This window comes from Oncorhynchus gorbuscha, linkage group LG04, assembly GCF_021184085.1.
Source record: "Oncorhynchus gorbuscha isolate QuinsamMale2020 ecotype Even-year linkage group LG04, OgorEven_v1.0, whole genome shotgun sequence".
Lineage (NCBI taxonomy): Eukaryota > Metazoa > Chordata > Actinopteri > Salmoniformes > Salmonidae > Oncorhynchus > Oncorhynchus gorbuscha.
Window position 1 is genome coordinate 51107761 of NC_060176.1, and position 22592 is coordinate 51130352.

At 41.9% G+C, this 22592-nt stretch overlaps 1 protein-coding gene across 2 annotated transcripts; it reads right to left on the minus strand.

Annotated features, from left to right (window-relative positions):
* Positions 1-3155: 3155 nt before the first annotated feature.
* LOC124034235 (mesoderm induction early response protein 3-like) lies at positions 3156-19015 on the minus strand. Of its 2 annotated transcripts, none has more exons than XM_046347132.1 (13): positions 18957-19015; positions 17435-17459; positions 12870-13015; positions 12469-12603; positions 12016-12139; positions 10642-10715; positions 10351-10420; positions 10068-10216; positions 9774-9855; positions 9592-9686; positions 9284-9411; positions 7248-7402; positions 3156-7082 (listed from the first exon to the last, which is right to left on the minus strand). In XM_046347132.1, the coding sequence occupies exons 1-13, from the start codon at positions 18963-18965 to the stop codon at positions 6619-6621; spliced, it is 1656 nt and encodes a 551-aa protein (XP_046203088.1). In that variant the 5' UTR covers positions 18966-19015; the 3' UTR covers positions 3156-6618. The 2 variants fall into 2 exon arrangements, with proteins under 2 accessions (XP_046203088.1, XP_046203090.1); XM_046347134.1 differs by lacking the exon at positions 18957-19015 and adding an exon at positions 18657-18679.
* Positions 19016-22592: the final 3577 nt, after the last annotated feature.

Sequence of the window (22592 nt, forward strand, 5' to 3'; positions counted from 1 at the left end):
AGTTTTGGGACACTGTAAAATCCATGGAGAATAAGAGTACCACCTCCCAGCTGCCCACTGCACTGAGACTAAGAAACACTGTCACCACTGATAAATCCACGATAACCGAGAATTTCGATAAGCATTTCTCTACGGCTGGCCATGCTTTCCACCTGGCTACCCCAACCCCGGCCAACAGCTTTGCACCCCCCCGCAGCAACTGGCCCAAGCCCCCCCCACCACCCCCCTATATTAATCCTGCCCTGCCTTTCTAAAGTCTTCAAAAGCCAATTGAACAAACAGATCACCAACCATGGTTTCCGAGCTGGTCACAGGTGCACCTCAGCCACGCTCAAGGTCCTAAACGATATCATAATTGCCATTGATAAAAGACAGTACTGTGCAGTCATCTTCATCGACCTGGCCAAGGCTTCCGACTCAGTCAATCACCATATTCTTATCGGCAGACTCAACAGCCTTCGTGTTGCTAATGACGGCCTCGCCTGGTTCACTAACATCTTCTCAGAGTTCAGTGTGTCAAATCGGAGGGCCTGTTGTCCGGACCTCTGGCAGTCTCTATGGGGGTGACGCAGGGTTCAATTTTCGGACCGACTCTTTTCTCTGTAAATATCAATGATGTTGCTCTTGCTCTGCGGGTGATTCTTTGATCCACCTATACGCATACGACACCATTCTGTATACATCTGGCCCTTCTTTGGACACTGTGTTAACAAACCATACAACACTCCTTCTGTGGCCTTCAACTGCTCTTAAATGCTAGTAAAATTAAATGCATGCTCTTCAACCGATCGCTGCCCGCACCCGCCCACCCGACTAGCATCACTCCTCTGGACGGTTCTGACTTAGAATATGTGGACAACAATAAATACCTAGGTGTCTGGCTAGACTGTAAACTATTCTTCCAGACTCACATAAAGCATCTCCAATCCAAAGTTAAATCTTCCTATTTCGCAACAAAGCCGCTTTCACTCATGTTGCCAAACATACCCTTGTAAAACTGACTACATTTACATTTACATTTAAGTCATTTAGCAGACGGTCTTATCCAGAGCGACTTACAAATTGGTGCATTCACCTTATGACATCCAGTGGAACAGTCACTTTACAATAGTGCATCTAAATCTTAAAGTGTGGGGGGGGGGGTGAGAGGGATTACTTATCCTATCCTAGGTATTCCTTAAAGAGGTGGGGTTTCAGGTGTCTCTGGAAGGTGGTGATTGACTCCGCTGTCCTGGCGTCGTGAGGGAGTTTGTTCCACCATTGGGGGGCCAGACTATCCTACTGATTCTTGACTTCAGCGATGTCATTTACAAAATAGCCTCCAACACTCTACTCAGAACATTGTATGCAGTCTATCACGGTGCCATCCGTTTTGTCACCAAAGCCCCATGTACTACCCACCAATGCGACCTGTATGCTCTCGTTGGCTGGTCCTCGCTACATATTCTTGGCCAAACCCACTGGCTCCAGGTCATCTATAAGCCTTTGCTAGGTAAAGCTCCGCCTTATCTCAGCTCACTGGTCACCATAGCAACACCCACCTAAAGCACGCGCTCCAGCAGGTATATTTCACTGGTCATCCACAAAGCCAACACCTATTTTGGCCGCCTTTCCTTCCAGTTCTCTGCTGCCAATGACTGGAACGAATTGCAAAAATCACTGAAGTTGGAGACATATCTCCTTCACTAACTTTAAGCTTCAGCGGTCAGAACAGCTTACCGATTGCTGCAGCTGTACACAGCCCATCTGTAAATAGCCCATCCAACCAACTACGTACCTCATCCCTATATTTTGTTTTTCTGCTCTTTTGCACACCAGTATTTCTACTTGGACATCCTCAACTGCACATATATCACTCCAGTGTAAATTGCTAAATTGTAATTACTTCGCCACTATTGGCCTATTAATTGCTTTACCTCCTTATTTAATTTGCACACACTGTATACAGATTCCTCTATTGTGTTATTGACTGTACATTTGTTTATCCCATGTGTAACTGTGTTGTTTTTGTCGCACTGCTTTGCTTTATCTTGGCCAAGTTGGAGTTGGGTTGATTGGGTTCTGGGGGTCTGTGTTTACAGCAATTGCGCAGGGTTGGTGTGGCCTGTGATGGTGGCGTCCAATGTGATATATTTTCATGGGGTCCAAAATCCCTGGCGGCGCCCCTGATCCTTCACTCTGGATCCCGCAGATTGCAGGAGGCTTTGACCTTTAAGGAAGGTCAGTTTGTCAATTCCAACAAGGACCGCTTTGACATCTGAGGCCAATGTCCAGTTAAATATAGTGCGGTCATCATCAACAAAATGAATGCCAGCCTCTCAATTCATTACGCACCCCCTCAGCCTATGACAAACACCTTGCCTTGCACCTTAGAGACATCTCTCAGGTAAAGCTCTGAACAATAAGAGAAGCTGAATATCTGCTCTTGCATTACATCAAAGCCCAGGCGGTAGAATTTGTCACGTAATTCTCCCGTGGCCTAGTGCTTTGTTTGATCAAAGAACTCACCGGTTATTGCATTTCTTTTGCCGTGTTTGATCAAGGAACGCACCGGTTATTGGCTTTTCTCCGTGGCATATCACACCATTGCAATCGAAAAGGAAATCTTTTGCATTGAGCAGATTCCAACATCCCTTGAAGCCGAAGACGCGCGCGCTGGCCATTCTGAATGTTCGATATAGCCAATCTCTCACCCTTTCTTTGTGAAAAATGTCTGTCTGCTAGCCACGTCTCTGCAAATGTGCAAAAGCCTATTGCAATGTAATACGTTTCACCACCATTTGAACACGTCAATGACAGTTGACATTTCACAAGCAACAGAATAAACAAGATTTAACCACGCCATGTCTGTAGGCCTAATGACAAACCCATGAAACGGCAGCACTTTAACAGGTTCGACAAATGTAATGTGTACAACATTTATAACGTTGTAACATTGTGTCACCATTAATGGTTTAGGCCTGTAACTTTTTTTGCATGTAAAAAAAAGGGAAAGATATTAAGGCCGAAAAGGCCCATTTTGGCTTAAGTGTAGGGATTAGGCTATTAGGGGACGGCGACCAATTTTGGGAGAGATCCACCACAAAAAGCTGAAATTCACTTGTGCTGTCACACAAGTTAATGCACATAAAACTGAGTAAAGCAGAAATCTTGAGACCTTTTCCAGAGCTTTATTTCTGGATCTGTACATCAGGTATTAAAGAACAGAAAATACAAAATGTTTAACAAAACCCAAAGAAAAAAAACAATTCAGTGTCTATGTACAATTCTTAAACAAAAGCGAGTTTCTCTTGAACATTCGATAGTAAATATGTTGATTGTCTATATTTCTGGATATACATATGTTTTATTCACAAAAAGGTGTTTTCTTTACTTCAAAGAACTAGATATTATTTTTTTTAAACAACCACAACTGCTATATCTTTTTATACTATTAAACTTCAAAACACAATACAAAATATAAAAAGAAATTAGTGCTTTCTTACACACAAGTCTCTCCAGAGATTACCAAAAAATATCACATTATGAGATTTCAGGACAGGGTTGTAAAATCAAAATATGAATCTACTAGTCAATGGCCTTTACATTCAGACAGTATTTCTGAGTCTTTATACCAAACCATAGGGTGAAATAAATACCACTGCACTGCTAAAGCTAGAGAGAGCCTGGAGACACCCACGACATCTGCACTTTTGATGATGGTGAGTAACAATGGTCTGGTACATACCCCTAGGCACTTGATGTATCTGAAAGCATTGGATAGGTATAAGCAATATGGTAGTAGTTCATCTGCCATTTTGGTTCCATCTATCCAACCATATTCACAAAGCGTCTCAGAGTAGGAGTGCTGATCTAGGATCAGTTTGGCCTTTTAGATCACAATGAATAAGAGCCTTTGTGGATACGGCCCAAATCTATGAAAGTACCTAAGGGACGAGGGCTTGATTCTGAACCAGATGCAGCTTTCAACATACTGACTACAGAAGCCATCCCTTTCACCAAGACAAAGACAGAAATGTGTAAAGGAAATAAATGAAGTGGGATTTGTACATTATGATTGCAACTTCAAAATGCAACATTGAATAATATATTAATACGTCTTAGGTAAAGCCTTTTTAAGTTGTACATTTTCGAGAACTGTCACACAGCTAGCATGCATTGTTTTGCTGACTCCCACTGCCAAGGGAACCCCCCCCCCCCCAAATATCCAAACACCAAAAGTCAATCAGTAAAATGTAAAAACACGTAATGTCAGTACATAGACACATTATTGCCTTTTGACAAGGAATCTAATTTTAAGTATTTGTATCAACACAGATTCACAAGTTTAAAGAGGTCAATGAAGACATTTAAGGCTATTAGTTAATTATTTACATGAAACTGTCCACATTTGGGGAAATAATGCAAGGTGAACAAACAGCTGACTCCAATGTCTGCCATAGAAACAGAATGACTAAATAACACCTAGCTAGGTAAAACCAATGCAAAAAACCCGTCTGTACATACTCAGGATAGTGAATTATTGTATGGTAAATGCTTATGTAAGAAATCTATGGACTTTTGTGGGTGACATTCAGAATTATACTGAACAAAACTATAAATGCAACATGTAAAGTGTTGGTCCCATGTTTCATAAGCTGAAATAAAAGATCCCAGAAATGTTCCATATGCACAAAAAGCTTATTTCTCTAAATTTTGTGCACAAATTTGTTTACATCCCTGTTAGTGAGCATTTCTCCCTTGCCAAGATAATCCATCCACCTGACAAGTGTGGCATATCAAGAAGCTGATTAAACAGCTCGGTCAATACACAGGTGCACCTTGTACTGGGGACAATAAATGGCCCCTCTAAAATGTGCAGTTTTGACACATAACACCACAGATGTCTCAAGTTGAGGGAGCGTGCAATTGGCATGCTGACTGCTATTTCTGTCTGTAATGAAGACCTTTTGTGAGGAAAAACTAATTCTGATTGGCCTGGCACCCAGTGGGTGAACCCTTGCCCAGTCATGTGAAATACATAGATTAGGGCCTAATTCATTTATTTCAATTGACTGATTTCCTTCTGTAAACTGTATCTCTGTAAAATTGTTGAAATAGTTGCGTTTATATTTTTGTTCAGTATATATACACCCCTGAAACCAACTAATTATCAAATTCACAATGCATAGGTAAATTAAGCAATCACTACTGCATACATTAAAAAGACAATGATGAACCCCCCCCCCCCTCCCCCAACACTCAACAATTCACAATTAGTTCAGTCTAGAGAAATAGAAGTTGAATCTCTGTTAGACTGCAACTGGACATTAAATTATGGACTGGTTAATACAAGGCATCCTCCAGTCAGTACAGTGGAAGTTGCAGAAAGGGAAAAAAAGTGGCTTTAAATAATGAAATAATACTGCTAACAAGCTTATGCAGGCCTTTTAAGTAGTTTCAATAATGAACAATACAGTAGAGGGAAAAAAATAAACCCTAACTTTTGCAGATTGATCAAGCTCCATGATGAACATGCAAACAGCACAATTAGCACTCAACTGGGGCCAAATAGATTTATGAAGAAATACATGTGCTAAGAGTATAGGGCAGAAACTATATACATTACTGGAGCTGAACACATGACATCTCAGTGCAACGCTATAACGCCAATCCAAAAACTGTTCTGTCATAATGTAAAATATTGTCATGATATTGGTTAATTTCTGGGGCAATAAGAGACCGATTTATAAGGGCATGTTTCAGATAATATGATGGACAGATAAAACTGCCAAGATTAGTTGGGTGTCAGACCCAGCCTTTTAGTCTTTACATTGATCACTTGACTCCGCTAATAAAATTGGCGGATTTAAAAAAGGTTTAAAATGTTTTGGCAAGCTCTGTCACAGCTGAACACTGAGGAAAATCATCATATAATATTTTGTTAAAAGTCTAGAGCATTCTCTTCTGGTTTGGCCACTTCAGACTGTTAAAAGTCTGAAAAAAGCAAGCCGAGTACAAAAGAAGCTTCCACAGGAACAAAAACAAAGGCGAGAGGGAGAGAAAAACATCCTAGCAACTGATATGCTCCTAGTTCAAATCTACACCGCCTCAACACCAACGAGTGTTGCATTAAGTACAAAACCCAGGCTCCTCTCGGACAAAACACATTTGACCAAGCTTGGTTTCTGCAAGTACCTGTAAACACTGATTGTTAATCAAAAATACCACTTTAATAATGAACAAACTTAGTAAACCAGAACAAAGCTGGTTTGGCAACTGTATATGAGTGGCAGGATTACGTAGCTTTGAAGAAGTCGTCTGTAGATGTGGGTGTGAGGGATGAGGAACAAAACACAACTGTCTATCCGCAGCCTCCGGGACAGGCTGGGCTGGGCCCCACACTACATGGACACTGACATCTCAGGGCCGCGGAAAATAAATGGCTATATAAACTCTTGAGAAATCAAGATTTTTTGTTCTATACGATAAAGACATCACTGATGTCATATTTCACAAATAAAATCAAAAACGAAATAGATGTGTATATATAATTATTAAACAAAAATCTCCAGTGAGTGAGTCTTATGTACACATGGGATGGTGGATTTAAAAGAGGGATTCTGGGGGCGGGGGTGGTCACTCTGACTGGAGCGCTGTGCTGTGACGTCGTGCATGTGCTCCCATAAACCCATTGGGCTCCCCACTGCCCGCCAAGCCCCCAAAGTCCGTGACGGACACCGCCATCTTGGCGCCGGTGATGCGGTGGTGTGCAGTGTTCCGCCGCCCCTCAAAATCCACTCCGAGGTTACCCACAGAAACGTCGTTGATGAAAGAGTCGGGCAACGCCAACTTGAGCCTCTTAGAAGGCCGCTCGCAGTCCTTGCCCCCGTACACCCCTCCCCGCTGGCCCAGGTCTGAGTGGTAGAAGCCAGCATCCAGCATGTTGAGACAGTCGGGATCTCCTCCGTTGGAGGGGAAGCCCAGGGGCTCTTCCTGTGCCAGGGACCCCCGGTGGAGGCTCTCCAGAGGGGGGAAACCGTACGAGTCCAGGCAGCTCACTTCCGCTGGGCTGCACACTGTCGCCACGCTGTTACTCAGGGCTGAGGGATGGGAAAACATAAATTAACTACTTGGTTATCTGTGTAATGTAATACCGAACGCCATATCTGAAGTTAGAGTAACTATTTTTCACCAGCCTATCAAGGAAGGAGAGGGTCCGTTTGTGCTACATACCATGTTGAGAGTCTGAGACCCTGTTGACTAACCTGTGAGGTCGCTGGCAGTGATGGAGTTGAGCAGGCTGAGCTGCTGCTCTGTGGTGGGCTCCATCCTCACCCCCCCTCCTCCGCCTGAGCACACAGAGGAGGAGCCGTCTACTGCCAGGCCCTCCGCCTCGTCCACCAGCCGGTCCATCAGGTCCCTGCAGGCAGGGGGAACACACAAGATGTTAACATACAGACACATACTCCCATAATAACCATTAGCAATGTCCACCCCTTTTGTGTAGTTGCAAGTACATTAAAATAAAATTTGCTTTCACAGGCCATCAACATATTCAGAGAGAACTCCGTCGACATACACTACCGTTCAAAAGTTTGGGGTCACTTAGAAATGTCCTTGTTTTTTAAAGAATAGCAAAAAAAATTGTACATTAAAATAACATAAAATTGATCAAAAATAGAGTGTAGACATTGTTAATGTTGTAAATGACTATTGTAGCTGGAAACGGAAGATTTTTTATGGAAAATCTACATAGGCGTAGAGGCCCATTATCAGTAGTGAAAAGCAAAAAAAAAATCAAAGATGCTAGAGGAGTACTTAACGCCATCTGTCAAAAATGGTGGAGGCAATGTGATGGTCTGGAGGTACTTTGGTGGTGGTAAAGTGGGAGATTTGTACAGGGTAAAAGGGATCTTGAAGAAGGAAGGCTATCACTCCATTTTACAACGCCATGCCATACCCTGTGGACAACGACCCAAAGCACAGCTCCAAACTGTGCAAGAACTATTTCGGGAAGCAGCAGTCAGCTGGTATTCTGTCTAATGGAGTGGCCAGCAGTCACCGGATCTCAACCCTATTGAGCTGCTGTGGGAGCAGCTTGACCGTATGGTACGTAAGAAGTGCCCATCAAGTCAATCCAATTTGTGGGCGGTGTTTCAGGAAGCATGGGGTGAAATCTCTTCAGATTACCTCAACAAATTGACAACTGGAATGCCAAAGGTCTGCAAGGCTGTAATTGCTGCAAATGGAGTATTCTTTGACAAAAGCCAAGTTTGAAGGACACAATTATTAATTCAATTTTTAAAAAAATCATTATTTCTAACCTTGTCTTGACTATATTTCCTATTCATTTTGCAACTCATTTCATGTCAACTCAGCATTTCTGGGGGGAATGGCCCTAGCCCTCACTCTTCGATCCAAAAGGTCCCAGACATTCTCAATGGGATTGAGATCTGGGCTCTGGCCATGGCAGAACACTGACAATCCTGTCTTGCAGGAAATCACAACACAAAACAAGCAGTATGGCTGGTGGCATTGTCATGCTGTAGGGTCATGTCAGGATGAGCCTGCAGGAAGGGTATCACATGTGGGGGAAGGATGTATTCCCTGTAACACACAGCATTGAGATTGCCTGCAATGACAGCAAGCTCAGTCCGATTATGCTGTGACACACCGCCCCAGACCATGACGGACCCTCCACCTCCAAATTATTGCAATTTATTTCCCTGGCCACATCTGCAGTCCTCATGCTTCCTTGCAGCATGCCTAAGGCACATTCACGCAGATGAACAGGGCAAAAAATGGCAATGTCCATACTGTGAGATGCCTAAGACAGCGCTATAGGGAGACAGGACGGACAGCTGATTGTCCTCGCATTGCAGGGCATCCTGCGGGACAGGGGATGCACCTGGGCATCTTTCTTTTGTTGTTTTTCAAAGTCAGTAGAAAGGCCTCTTTAGTGTCCTACGGTTTCATAACTGTGACCTTAATTGCCTACCGTCTGTAAGCTGTTAGTGTATTAACGACCGTTCCACAGGTGCATGTTCATTAATTGTTTATGGTTCATTGAACAAGCATGGGAAAAAGTGTTTAAACCCTTTACAATGAAGATCTGTGAAGTTGTTTGGATTTGACAAATTATCTTTGAAAGACAGGGTCCTGAAGAGGGGAAGTTTTTTTTGCGCTAAGTTTATGTTTTCATGGAAAACAATGACATCTCTAAGTGACCGCAAACTTTTGAACGGCAATGAATTCAGACCTCAGTTACTACGGTTGTTGAGCATACTGAATGATCACTTACGTTACACCAGGATAGCTGCTATACTTCTTCTTGCCAAAGCGATTCTGCTGGACGAAGAAATCAAAGCGCTCCGACTTCTTCCACATGTAGTAAAAGGCCACACATTCAGCTACCGTCCGTGTCTTAACCTGATGAAGGGCAGAAATACATGATGAAAAGAAGAGTTCTCCAACACAGGAAGTTAGTGCCACCGGCTTTTTAAAGAAAGGGTAAATAAAGTATGCATGTTCATATCCTTACAGAAGCTATCAACATAATATTACAATCATTTCATCACCTTCTAAAATCAGTAACAGAGAGAGTCCCACCTTGTGCTTCTGTATGAGGTGAAAGTTCTTATCGTATAGCTGTAGTGCATGTTCAAAGTTTCTGCATTCATCTTCAGACCACGGTGGGGATTCCTCTGTAATAATCACAAGGGGTCATTTTCTCTCTCCCAACAGTGACATTTTTGAAAGAGTCTACTAATTATTCAAAATGGTGACCTTACCCTGTGATGAGTTCACATTACTGCAATACCTCTCCAGTGCTTCAGGGGTATTGTAGTTACATTTCACAAGCTCATACAGAGCCTACAGGGAAACAACAGAGGAATAGGTCAATGACTTACATTGACAACAACCATGACAATCATGTAACTTTGACAGACGGACAATAACTTTGAGATGGCAGCTGGAGAAAGTCTAATGTTATGACATCCAGCGAGTCTTAAAGAAGTCTTCCACAATGCCAGTAAGACAGACCGCTAGATGAAGATTGACCATCACGTTTAGCGATGACTGACCTGCTCATTGTCGCTCACATGAGCCCCTGCCATGTCACTTCCTGTCCTCTCATCGGTCGCCCGTGACGACGCCTCACACAGGAAGTCCCTGACCTTGCTTTCTGACAACACGCCCGGGCTCCATAGCAACTGGTCATCATCTTCGTAAACTTCATGAAAATGGCAGATGAGAATCACAATGTTAGACACTCTGTGCAATGTTACACTTGGAAACACTGCTAAATGTCTGACTGTCAAGTGCAACGGGTTTATGGGTTAACCTCTTGAGAAAGCCTGCACTCACCCTTATCGTCGCCATAGTGACAGAGGTGGGTGGGGACCTCTGCTTGGTGCTGCGACCCCACCATTATTTCCTGTGAAATGCAAATACAAAACAGATTTACCCCCAGAACATGCAGCCCCATGTTTCTACCATCAGTAAATGCAGGTCTAGGATCATTTAACCGAATAACGTTACTAAACAACCTTAACCATTGAAAAATAAAATAACTGACCTCCAAGCTGTGCTTATGGGAAACTTAATCCTGTATCTTCTTCAATCAAGTCACTTTTAAAAGGAGGACAAGATTCTTACCTTTCTGGAGTCCTCTAGGCTTGGGCCGTCCTCCTCACACTCGGACTCCTTATCACCGTCGTAGATAGTATTAGCTGACAATACAAAGACAGAACGGGCACGCCCCATTAGAATGCTTGTGATACGAATGGGACCCTGTGCTTATCAACTAATCACGTGACAAGGCCATTAAAATATGGAATGAATGTTTAGGAGGGTATAAATTCTGTCAAAGCTAACAAGATAAATAAGTTAACGTCTTATGGCTGGGGGACAGTTTTGAGTAGCTTGGAAGAATAAAGTGGCCAGAGTTAACTGCCTGCTACGGCCTGCAAAACTGCCTGTTACTCAGGCCCAGAAGCGAAGATATGCATATTATTAGTATTTGGATAGAAAACACTGATGTTGAATTTTTTTTGTTGAATGATGTCTGTGAGTATAACAGAACTCATATGGCAGGCAAAAACTTGAGAAAAAAATCCAACCAGGAAGTGGGAAAATCAGAGGTTTGTAGGTTTTCAAGTCATTGCCTAATTTGGTCCGATTGCATTTCCTAAGGCTTCAGATGTCAACAGTCTTTAGAACCTTGTTTCAGGCTTCTACTTTGAAGGGGGAGTGAAGTGAATAAGAGCTGTTTGAACCAGGTGTCTGGCAGAATGCCATGACCTGAAGTCTCACGTGCAGCCTTGAGAGCGAGCTGCGTCCCCTTTCATTTCTAAAGACAAAGGAATTGTCCGGTTGGAACATTATTGAAGATTTATGATAAAAACATCCTAAAGATTGATTGTATACATCGCTTGACATATTTCTACGAACTGTAATATAACTTTTTTGACTTTTCGTCTGGACCTGGTTCTCGCGAACAAAAAGGAAGTATTTGGACATAAATTATGGACTTTATCGAACAAAACAAACATTTATTGTGGAACTGGGATTCCTGGGAGTGCATTCCGATGAAGATCAAAGGTAAGTGAATATTTATAATGCTATTTCTGACTTTTGTTGACTCCACAACATGGCGGGTATCTGTATGGATTGTTTTGGTCTCTGAGCGCTGTACTCAGATTATTCCATGGTGTGCTTTCGCTGTAAAGCTTTTCTGAAATCTGACACAGCGGTTGCATTAAGGAGAAGTATATCTTTAAAGTACTTTTGTTTATAATGACACCTGCACTTGACAGTATTTTTGACATTATTATGAGTTTTCAATGACGGTATACTGCAGGCTAAACTTGGGAAACAATAACAAACAAAACATTGCAGTGGCTCATAATATTCACACTATAAAACATTACATGAATTTGACCAATTGTGTTTTATAAGTGTGCTCTTGAGCTCTGACAATGTCTTATCATTTATCCCTGAGATGTCCTAATAAAGTTTGAATTGCCTTACATCTGAGTGTTCTGGGGAAGAAGTCGGTGGCCTCATGGGAGGTGACCGAAGGGGTGAGGTCATCAGCGGATGACTGGGTCTCCTCCTCATAGTCCCCTGATAGCAGGTCTTTAGCTATCTCCTCCTGTGGAAGAACCCAATTATTGTTAGTAACCATTAGCTACATCAGTAACTGATATTTAGGGCTGGGAGCCCACCAAGGATCAATTGATCCTAAAAGCTACAAGTTGTTTTGTTCCATATCTGTCGTAAACACACTTTGTAGGTAATACAGAAGTAAAACAGACACTTATAATGTAATCACAGTTGGGATAGATGCCTACTGATTAGATCACAGATACATAAGGGAACTTGATTGAAAACATCTTTGAATATCTACAAATTGGCTCTACAGTACACTGTGACAATATTCACTTAACCAAATCGGAAAATATTGGAATGAATTTTGTTCACCTTGTCCAAAGTCATATCTGGCAGCTCATCAGTCAGCTCCCCAGAAAAGCTGTCCATGCTGGAGCCCGCAGCCGTACTGACAGACGCCTCATAGCGGTAGATGGCCAGCAGTTCCTCCAACGGCATGTTCCCCTCCTGTTACAACAAACAGAAATCACTTTAGATCACGTCTCTACAATCCAAATTATGATAATACATGTCTGCTATATGAAGAATGGTTTGACAAGAAGTTCCATGTGATACAATACCCCCCCCTAGCCTATAACGTTTGATTAATTATAGTAGGGAAGGAAGTGGTCATTCAAACATTGACAGAATGAAAAACCTTCCGATAAAAGCAACAACTACATTTCCTGTCCAAAAGAAAACTGGGAATTATTTCCTGTTATTAGCCAACCAACCTTCTCCAGATCGGCTATCTCTGAGTTAAAGTTTCTCTCGCCCTCCAATGACTCTTCCTCCTCCAAAGTCCTCTCGTCGTCATATTCGTGGACTAGCATCTCTGCTGTCGGATCGAAGTCATGATCTTCAGACGATAAAGAGCCAACTGTGGAGTGGGAAAACTATTTTAGATCACAGTTGAATGGCAAATTAGATACACTCTGCAAAACTGGCACTGCAGATGCCATTGTCGCACCCGAAGCATCATTTTCATGGAATTATTTTCTCAATATTTCTTAATTAACAGATTTAGCTTCATGGTATCATAATAAACATCACCTGAACAGAAAATGGACATGTCATATTCATAACTTAAGTGTTCCATTAAAACTGGAATCCTTAGTTGCGATATCAATATACAGTACCAGTCAAAAGTTTGGACACACCTACTCATTCAAGGGTTTTTCTTTTTTTACTATTTTCTACATTGTATAATAATAGTGAAGACATAAAAACTATGAAATAACATATGGAATGATGTAGTAACCAGAAAAGTGTTAAACAAAACATATTTTAGATTCTTCAAAGTAGCCACCATTTGCCTTGATGACAGCTTTGCACACTTTGGCATTCTCTCAACCAGCTTCATGAGGAATGCTTTTCCAACCGTCTTGAAGGAGTTCCCATATATGCTGAGCACTTGGCTTCTTTTTCTTCCCCCTGCGGTCCAACTCATCATCTGATGCAGCACTCAATCACGCTCTTTCTTGGTCAAATAGCCCTTACACAGCCTGGAGGTGTGTTGGGTCATTGTCCTGTCAAAAAACAAATGATAGTGGGACTAAGCGCAAGTCAGACGTGATGGCGCATTGCTGCAGAATGCTGTGGTAGCCATGCTGGTTAAGTGTGCCTTGAATTCTAAATATATTGCAGACAGTGTCACCAGCAAAGTACCCCCACACCTCCTCCATGCTTCATGATGGGAACCACACATGTGGAGGTCATCTGTTCACCTACTCCATGTCTCACAAAGACACAACGATTGTAACCAAAAATCTCTAAATTGTACTCATCAGACCAAATGACAGATTTCCACTGGTCTAACACCCATTGCTCGTGTTTCTTGGCCCAAGCAAGTCTTCTTAATATTGGTGTCCTTTAGTAGTGTTTTCTTTGCAGCATATAACCATGGCTTGATTCAGTCTCCTCTGAACCGTTGATGTTGAGATGTTGATGCTTGATGTTCTTGACATTTTCCAGATTGGCTGACCTTCATGTCTTCAAGTAATGATGCACTGTTGTTTCTCTTTGCTTATTTGAGCTGTTCTTGCCATAATATGGACTTAGCCCTATTTGGAAGATAGCCCTATCTTCTGTACACCACCTTTATCTTGTCACAACACAACTGATTAGCTCAAATGCATTAAGAAGGAAAGAAATGCCACAAATTATTTGTATTATCTTTATTTAACTAGGCAAGTCAGTTAAGAACAAATTCGTATTTACAATGACGGTCTACCAAAAGGCAAAAGGCCTCCTGCGGGGTCGGGGGCCTGGGATTAAAAAAATAAATACAATATAAATATAGGACAAAACACACATCACAACACTACACAAAGAGAGACCTAAGACAACAACATAACAAGACCGCAACACAACATGGTAGCAGCACAAAAACATGGTACAAACATTACTGGGCAAAGTCAACAGCACAAAGGTCAAGAAGGTAGAGACAACAATACATCATACAAAGCAGCCACAACTGTCAGTAAGAGTGTCCATGAGAGTCTTTGAATGAAGAGATTGAGATGAAACTGTCCCGTTTGAGTGTTTGTTGCAGCTAGTTCCAGTCGCTAGCTGCAGTGAACTGGAAAGACGAGTGACCCAGGGATGTGTGTGCTTTGGGGACCTTTAACAGAATGTGACTGGCAGAACGGGTGTTGTATGTGGAGAATGAGGGCTGCAGGAGATATCTCAGATAAGGGGGAGTGAGGCCTAAGAGGGAGTTATAAATAAGCATCAACCAGTGGGTCTTGCGACAGGTTCCTCAGATGACCAATTTATAGAGTATAGAGTACAGTGTCCTATAAGGAGTATTGGTGGCAAATCTGATTGCCGAATGGTAAAGAACATCTAGCCGCTCGAGAGCACCCTTACCTGCCGATCTATAAATTATGTCTCTAATCTAGCATGGGTAGGATGGTCATCTGAATTAGGGCTAGTTTGGCAGCTGGGGTTAAAGAGGAGGAGTGTACCATCTAGCCATACTCCCAAGTACTTGTATGAGGTGACTACCTCAAGCTCTAAACCCTCAGAGGTAGTAATCACACCTGTGAGGAAAGGGGCATTTTTCTTACCAAACCACATGACCCTTTTTGGAGGTGTTCAGAACAAGGTTAAGGGTAGAGAAACCTCGTTGACACAAAGAAAGCTTTGTTGTAGAGCATTTAAGACAAAATCCGGGGAGGGGCCAGCTGAGTATAAGACTGCATCATCTGCATATAAATGGAGAAGAGAGCTTCCTACTGCCTGAGCTATGTTGTTGATGCAAATTGAGAAGAGCGTGGGGCCTAGGATTGAGCCTTGGGGTACTCCCTTGGTGACAGGCAGTGGCTGAGACAGCAGATTTTCTGACTTTATACACTGCACTCTTTGAGAGACGTAGTTAGCAAACCAGGCCAAAGACCCCAATACTCCTTGGTCTACCATATCAAAAGCTTTGGCCAAGTCAATAAAAATAGCAGCACAATATTGCTTAGAATCAAGGGCAATGGTGACATCATTGAGGACCTTTAAGGCCATAACCTGAGCAGAATCCAGATTACATACCCGAGAGAATACTATAGACATCAAGAAAGCCAGTCAGTTGATCATTGACAAGTTTTTCCAACACTTTTGATAAACAGGGCAAAATAGAAATAGGCCTATAACAGTTAGGATCAGCTTGATCTCCCCCTTTAAATAAAGGATGAACTGTGGCTGCCTTCCAAGCAATGTGAACCTCCACAGAAAGGAGAGACAGGTTAATAAGGAGAAGTTTCTAAATTTCATGTATAATAGTCGTATCTTTATCAATGTTTATTATGTCCTTGAAGTAGTAGTTCCCCTTGCTCTGCAAGGGCCGCGGCTTTTGTGGAGCGATGGGTAACGATCCTTCGAGGGTGACTGTTGTCGTTGTGTGCAGAAGGTCCCTGGTTCGCGCCCGGGTATGGGCGAGGGGACGGTTTAAAATTATACTGTTACATAACTATGAACTTTATCAAACAAAACATACATGTATTGTGTAACATGAAGTCCTATGGGTGTCATCTGATGAAGATCATCAAAGGTTAGTGATTAATTCTCTCTCTATTTCTGCTTTTTGTGACTCTTCTCTTTAGCTGGAAAACATGGCTGTGTTTTTCTGTGGCTTGGTGGTGACCTAACATAATCGTTTGTGGTGCTTTCACTGTAAATCATTTTTGAAATCAGACACTGTGGCTGGATTAATGAGAATTTTATCTTTAAAAATGGTGTAAAATACTTGTATGCTTGAGGAATTTTAATTATGAGATATTTGTTGTTTTGAATTTGGCGCCCTGCACTTTCACTTGCTGTTACGTTAAGGAGCCAGACCTAGACAGGTTAAGAAGGTTGGAGATAGGCTTTGTGATGATAGGGGAAGGAACCATAAAGAAGAAAGGGTCGAAACCTAACCCAGATGTTTTTTGAGGGTCAAGGAGCTCCTTTAGCACTTCGGACTCAGTGACTGCCTGCAGGGAGAAACTTTGTAGCGGGGCAAGGGAAAAAGAGGAAGAAGCATCGGGGATAGTTGCATTAGAAGGGATGGGAGATGAGGAAATGTTGGACGGGCAAGGAGGCATGTTAGAGTCAAATAGGAATCCCGACTTAATGAAGTGGTGGTTAAAGAGCTCAGCCATGTGCTTCTTGTCAGTAAGAACCACATCATCAATATTAAGGGACATGAGCAGCTGTGAGGAGACACAGCTGTTAATTGAACTGCATTCCAGGTGACTACCTCATGAAGCTGGTTGAGAGAATGCCAAGAGTGTGACTAAGCTGTCATCAAAGCAAAGGGTGGCAACTTTGAAGAATATCAAATATAAAGTGTGTATATATATATATATATATATATATATATATATATATATATTTTTTTTTAAATTGGTTACTACCGGATTCCATATTTGTAATTTCATAGTTGGATGTTTTCACTATTATTCTACAATATAGAAAATAGTAAAAATAAAGAAAAGGCCTGGAATTAGTAGGTGTGTCCAAACTTTTGACTGGTACTGTATGTATGCATGCATGCATGTATGTATGCTTGTTTTACTCCAATATTTGTAAACAACATAAATGTAAACAAAACACTATTGCTTCAAAACATGATTAAAACTATAATTTTTATATCATGGATGGTCAGTCCTTGAATCCATACCCCTGTCTATGAATTTGAGAGTGGTTACACATTTATCCAGACCCATCCCTCCGATTTTTTATAAAAACAGCCGGAGTGACGCTTTGTTATTGTTTGAATTAAGGATTGTGTTTAAAAAATATATATATATCATTTCTACATTACCTGGGCTCGAACTCCCGAAGGAAGCCTGTTTAGAAGAACAAAAATATATGAGCACAAATGAAGCAACATTGAAGATGAAATACTATTCATGAATGTAGCCTGAGCTGTCGCTAGTGGGCTTTATGGATCTCCACCATTAGTGTACAACCAGTAATGCACTCAAGTCCCCAGTGACCGGTTTGTACATAAAACATTCTTCATTCACATCAAGCCCATAATAGACATCCATAAACCCCACTAGCAGCTGCCCAGGCTAATGTGAATGCTGCTCTGTTACACTGTCGAAAACATCAGTCGATTCTTGTAAAAATGTAAATTACAACCAACTTTTCCTTGTACATACTAGCTTCGTAAGATGAGATTCAATTGGCTCCATGCTATCTGGGACCCTTGGGATGTCCCTACTGCATTGACAATTACATTTTTGGTTCGGGTTAAGGGTTGGGTTTAGCTAAAAAGGGTTAAGGTTAGCTCAAAGTAGTGGAAAAGTTGCTAACGATCTAAAATTATAAAGTTATCCGTGATTAGATTCGAACTCGCAACCTATTCACCCACCCATCTGTCTTATGGAACCTGACCAAACGTAACATATCATACTAAATGGAGCATCTCGGATTTACGTACAGAATAATATGAAATGCTCTGAGACCAGTTTGCAACCGAGCAACACAAATTAGATAACAGTCGGTGGTTGTATTTGCTAAAAGTTTTAGTAAAAGCATTAATTTCAGCACCCTGCGAAAGGACCGCAGTTGTACAGGACAAACATTGGTACAAGTAAGCGGTTTTAGAATTTACATTTTGACAAGAATCGACTGATGGTGACACAAGGTTGTTGCTAACAAATCCCGCGACCAGTTATCAAAACTCAACTCCGCCTCGATATAAGAGAACGGAGTTGAGTGTTCCTCAGCCAGTTACCAACCCTATAGATAAGCGGTTTGATGTAATGTTATCGTATTAATATTAAATATGCTAGCAATAGGATAACATTTGGATGTGGGACGCAAAATAACATCAACAGACAGTTTTCCCACAAACTGTCGGTGTTCGGAAATGGTAGAGAAAGGTAATCTTATTAACTAACGTTACACAGGAAAACCTAGGCTAGAGGGAAAAAAATCGTTTTGTTTAGCTACACGGTATTTCTAAAACTGGGAACAATTCCCCGGTCATTAAAGATTTTTTACATTATTTTGTATTCACAAGAACCGAAAAATACCATCGCAATTACTTGCAAATAATGTCTTATTTTCTTCCTCCACCAAATTGCCGTCTCAATCTACCGAGTCGATGTTAGCAAAGCAGCTGAGAACGCGCACAGGCCTTGTCGTGAAAGATCGGTATATACATTTCAACATATTTTAGAGGCAATTGCGGCAATCATTACACAAAACCACACATATAGAACAAAAAAACATTAATCTATGAAATCGATAACATTTAAAAAGAAAGTTAACGACAAAAATGTAAAAAAACATCGATTTAAAATCTGATGCTTCTCCCCTATTTTCCCTCTTACCTCCGCCATATTGGTACCTATAGGCTCTTTCCAGCCTTCCAGCCAAGTACCCGGATCGACTCTCTGAGCCAATCAGAGATCCAGGTAACAGTAGTAGTGACGTCTTTCTAACTAAATACTGGTAGGCTACCTGTCATAATCTAGGAATGTTACTATATAAATGGACTTTGATTAAAAAAAAATGTATTGATTGGCAAACATTAAATCGGTTTGTATTTATAGGCGTGTCATTTGAGACCTAAGAGTAGCCTTACTTACCACTAATCAAAGCAGACAGTGTCGAAACACATAAATATCTAATCATGATGAATTTAATTTTCCTTGAATAAAGGAAAATCAAACAATTTACTAAAACTAAATCAGACAATTTAAATCAGTCAACAGGCCATTTATATAGCCCCTACCGACCCCTTGCAGACCCAAATTGCATTACCAGTAGGGGGCACAACTGAACTATAAATGGAGTGAAATTCTCTCACCCTTTTCTTTTTCTTCCTTGCATATTTCTGTATTTCTAAGCAAATCAGTGACCTTAAACCACCCTCTCACTTGATCTTTTGCATCCAGAGAGTTAGTGTTTTTGTGTGTGTAAGTAGCCTATCGGAGGAAAACACTCTGACTCCACTTGTTATTCCACATGCTTCATCAGTTTGGGGAAGATGGGATTTTTACATCATAACAGCTGTGTCACTTATATAAACTGTGTCAAGTGATGTTGGCCTCCATGCACACTGAAGGCCAAAATGGTCCTTTTCTCTTTGATTTTAGTTTGTGAAAGGTTGTTTAGGAGACACTCTCTAGATATGGAGTAATCACAGCCCACAACTGTTTATCATTAGGACCCATTTATAAGGACAGAGGTCCAAGGGGTTTGTCAAAGTGACTAAACACTGCGGTGTTTTGAAAGCAGATGGCCCCAAAAGGAAGCAGCGTGGCCCTATCGGTGAGCAGGTGGGTGGCGTGGCCGTGGGTTTAGATTACAGAACAGATAATTACATACTTATTTACTGGGCTCAGGAAGACACAAAGGCATGTTTCATTGCCTTTATTGTGGAGGGAGTTAGTTTGTGCTCGAAGGACAGAGATGGGCAACAACCTCAAATCAGGGTATGAAAATGTGAAATTTGGAAATACTTTGCCCGTGTCAGATTTTTTTCATGGATTTCCCGCTCTCTGCACATGCATCATCTCCCCCCTATGACCTCCACCATCATCACCACCACCAATATGGTTCAGTTCCAGGGTTGTTAATACATAATCAACTACCACAATACCATTTGTAGGAAGAAGCAGGGTTTTGACCAAAATCAACAATGACGTCAACAATCAACAATAGGTTCTAATAATGTTGTGTGTTATGGATAGAGAAGAAAGAGTGGGTTGGCTGGGAATGCATTGTTCTGGGCCTACAGGCTTGTGATTCAGACTCCTCTATTCACTGCAGAGCCTGTGCCCACACTACTGATACAATTACTACGAGTGGGGTAGCCCGAGAATGCACTCTCATGCTAATAGCAGGGGGGACATTACAGTAAAATGGCTATTTCATGCCATGTGTCTTTCCAGTGGCGGCGTCTGGAGAGACCAAAACAAACAGCATCAATTACATTTTCAACAATGCAACATCTTCGAAAGCATTGGAGTGAACATGCAAGTTTTGATTGTGTTCTGGGTGAACGTTGTAGATGATTCAAAAGGCAAAATGTTGGAGCTTGATGCCTCCACTGAACTTCTACCCTGACATAGAACTGTGTGTAGGGTACTCACAAAAGCACACAAGTTGGAGGACAACTGTGAAACTATACATTACATGCCTGATACCATTGTAATAACACGAGAAATACCCATGCATGTACAGTGTAATATTAAACATACTTGTAAATACATTGTGCTTTGACATTCATTTTCTAAAGTCAGATAATGTACACGCACTTGACAAGGATGGCAACTTTCAAAAGGGTTGCCATGTTAGCACCTTGTGAGGGGGTGGTTGCTAACTAGTAATTAGAATAAAAATGAACTCAGCAGTTACCCATGACGATCATGATGACGACCACAATGCCACAAATGAGATGTCTGAGACAAGAGCCCGGCTGCCAACCCATCACAACAAAAATGATCACAATTCCATGGAGAGGGGTATTTTAAGATAGAATTCAATTACAAGGCAGACGTTGGTACATGGAATTAAGAAGTGTGGATGCAAAAGGCTACATGACACACAAACTACAGTTTTCTTTGTGTTTCTCTGAGGTGCTCGGCTGGACTGCATACCTTTCCCTTGTAGCGATCAGTCCCAGAAATGTACTTTTCCTTTTGTTTATAATGAGTTCATCATTAGGACTTGAAGAATAAGGCCATGCATTAATGCAGTTTTCCAGTCTGGATCCTAGTTAATAGGACATATTCTAGGAAATGGGATGAAGTAGAATTTATTTTGCATAAGCTATCCATAGAGTTGTTCCATTGTATACAGAATGTTACTGGGCTTAGTTCTACCTGGCTTCACAGGAACTCACCCAGGACTTCTAAGAAATGGCCATGAGTAACATAAACAAGACATGACTGAGACACATCAGACACAGGAAAACTAAACTCACTGCTGCTCATTATTTATTGTTAACTGTGAGGCTACTTTTATCATTCGTCATGTTTACAAACTCTCCCCAACGCTACAAGTCTCAAATGTAAGCAGAAGTCCGTATCTGGCAGGCTATCATGTTCAACTGTTTCACAATTTGTCTTCAGTGAGTCTTACATTTACATTTGAGTCATTTAGCAGATGCTCTTATCCAGAGCGACTTACAGTTAGTGCATTCATCTTAAGATAGCAAGGTGGGACAACCACATGTCACAGGCATCGTAAGTACACTTTTCCTCAATAAAGTAGTTATTAGCAAAGTTAGAGCTGGGGGGGTTAAGGAAGGTCGAGGTGAGGAGGGGGATTATTTAAGATACTCTTTGAAGATGTAGGGTTTCAAGTGCTTTTGGAAGATAGGGAGGGACTCTGCTGTCCTAGCTTCAGGGGGAAGCTGGTTCCACCATTGGGGTGTCAGGACAGAGGAGGGAGGGCCAAGAGACCAGAGGTGGCAAGACAGAGTGCTCGGGTCAGGGTGTAGGGTTTGAGCATAGCCTGAAGGTAGGGGGGGCAGTTCCTCTTGCTGTTCCATAGGTAAGCACCATGGTCTTGTAGTGGATGCGAGCTTCAACTGGAAGCCAGTGGAGTGTACAGAGGAGCAGGGTGACATGAGAGAACTTGGGAAGGTTGAAAACCAGGCGGGTTGCAGCGTTCTGGGTAAGTTGCAGGGGTTTGGTAGCACAAGTGGGGAGACCAGCCAACAGCGAGTTGCAGAAGTCAAGATGGGAGATGACTAGTGCCTGGATTAGACCCTGCGCCACTTCCTGTGTGAGGTAGGGTCGTACTCTATGGATCTTGTAGAGCATGAACCTGCAGGAGCAAGTCACTGCTTTGATGTTTGCAGAGAACAACAGGGTGTTGTCCAGGGTCAATCCAAGGTTCTTTGCACTCTGGGAGGGAAATACTGTGGAGTCTGCAACCATGATGGAGAGGTCTTCCCTGTGAGGAAGAGCAGCTCCATCTGATCGAGGTTGAGCTTGTGGTGGTGGGCCGAGACC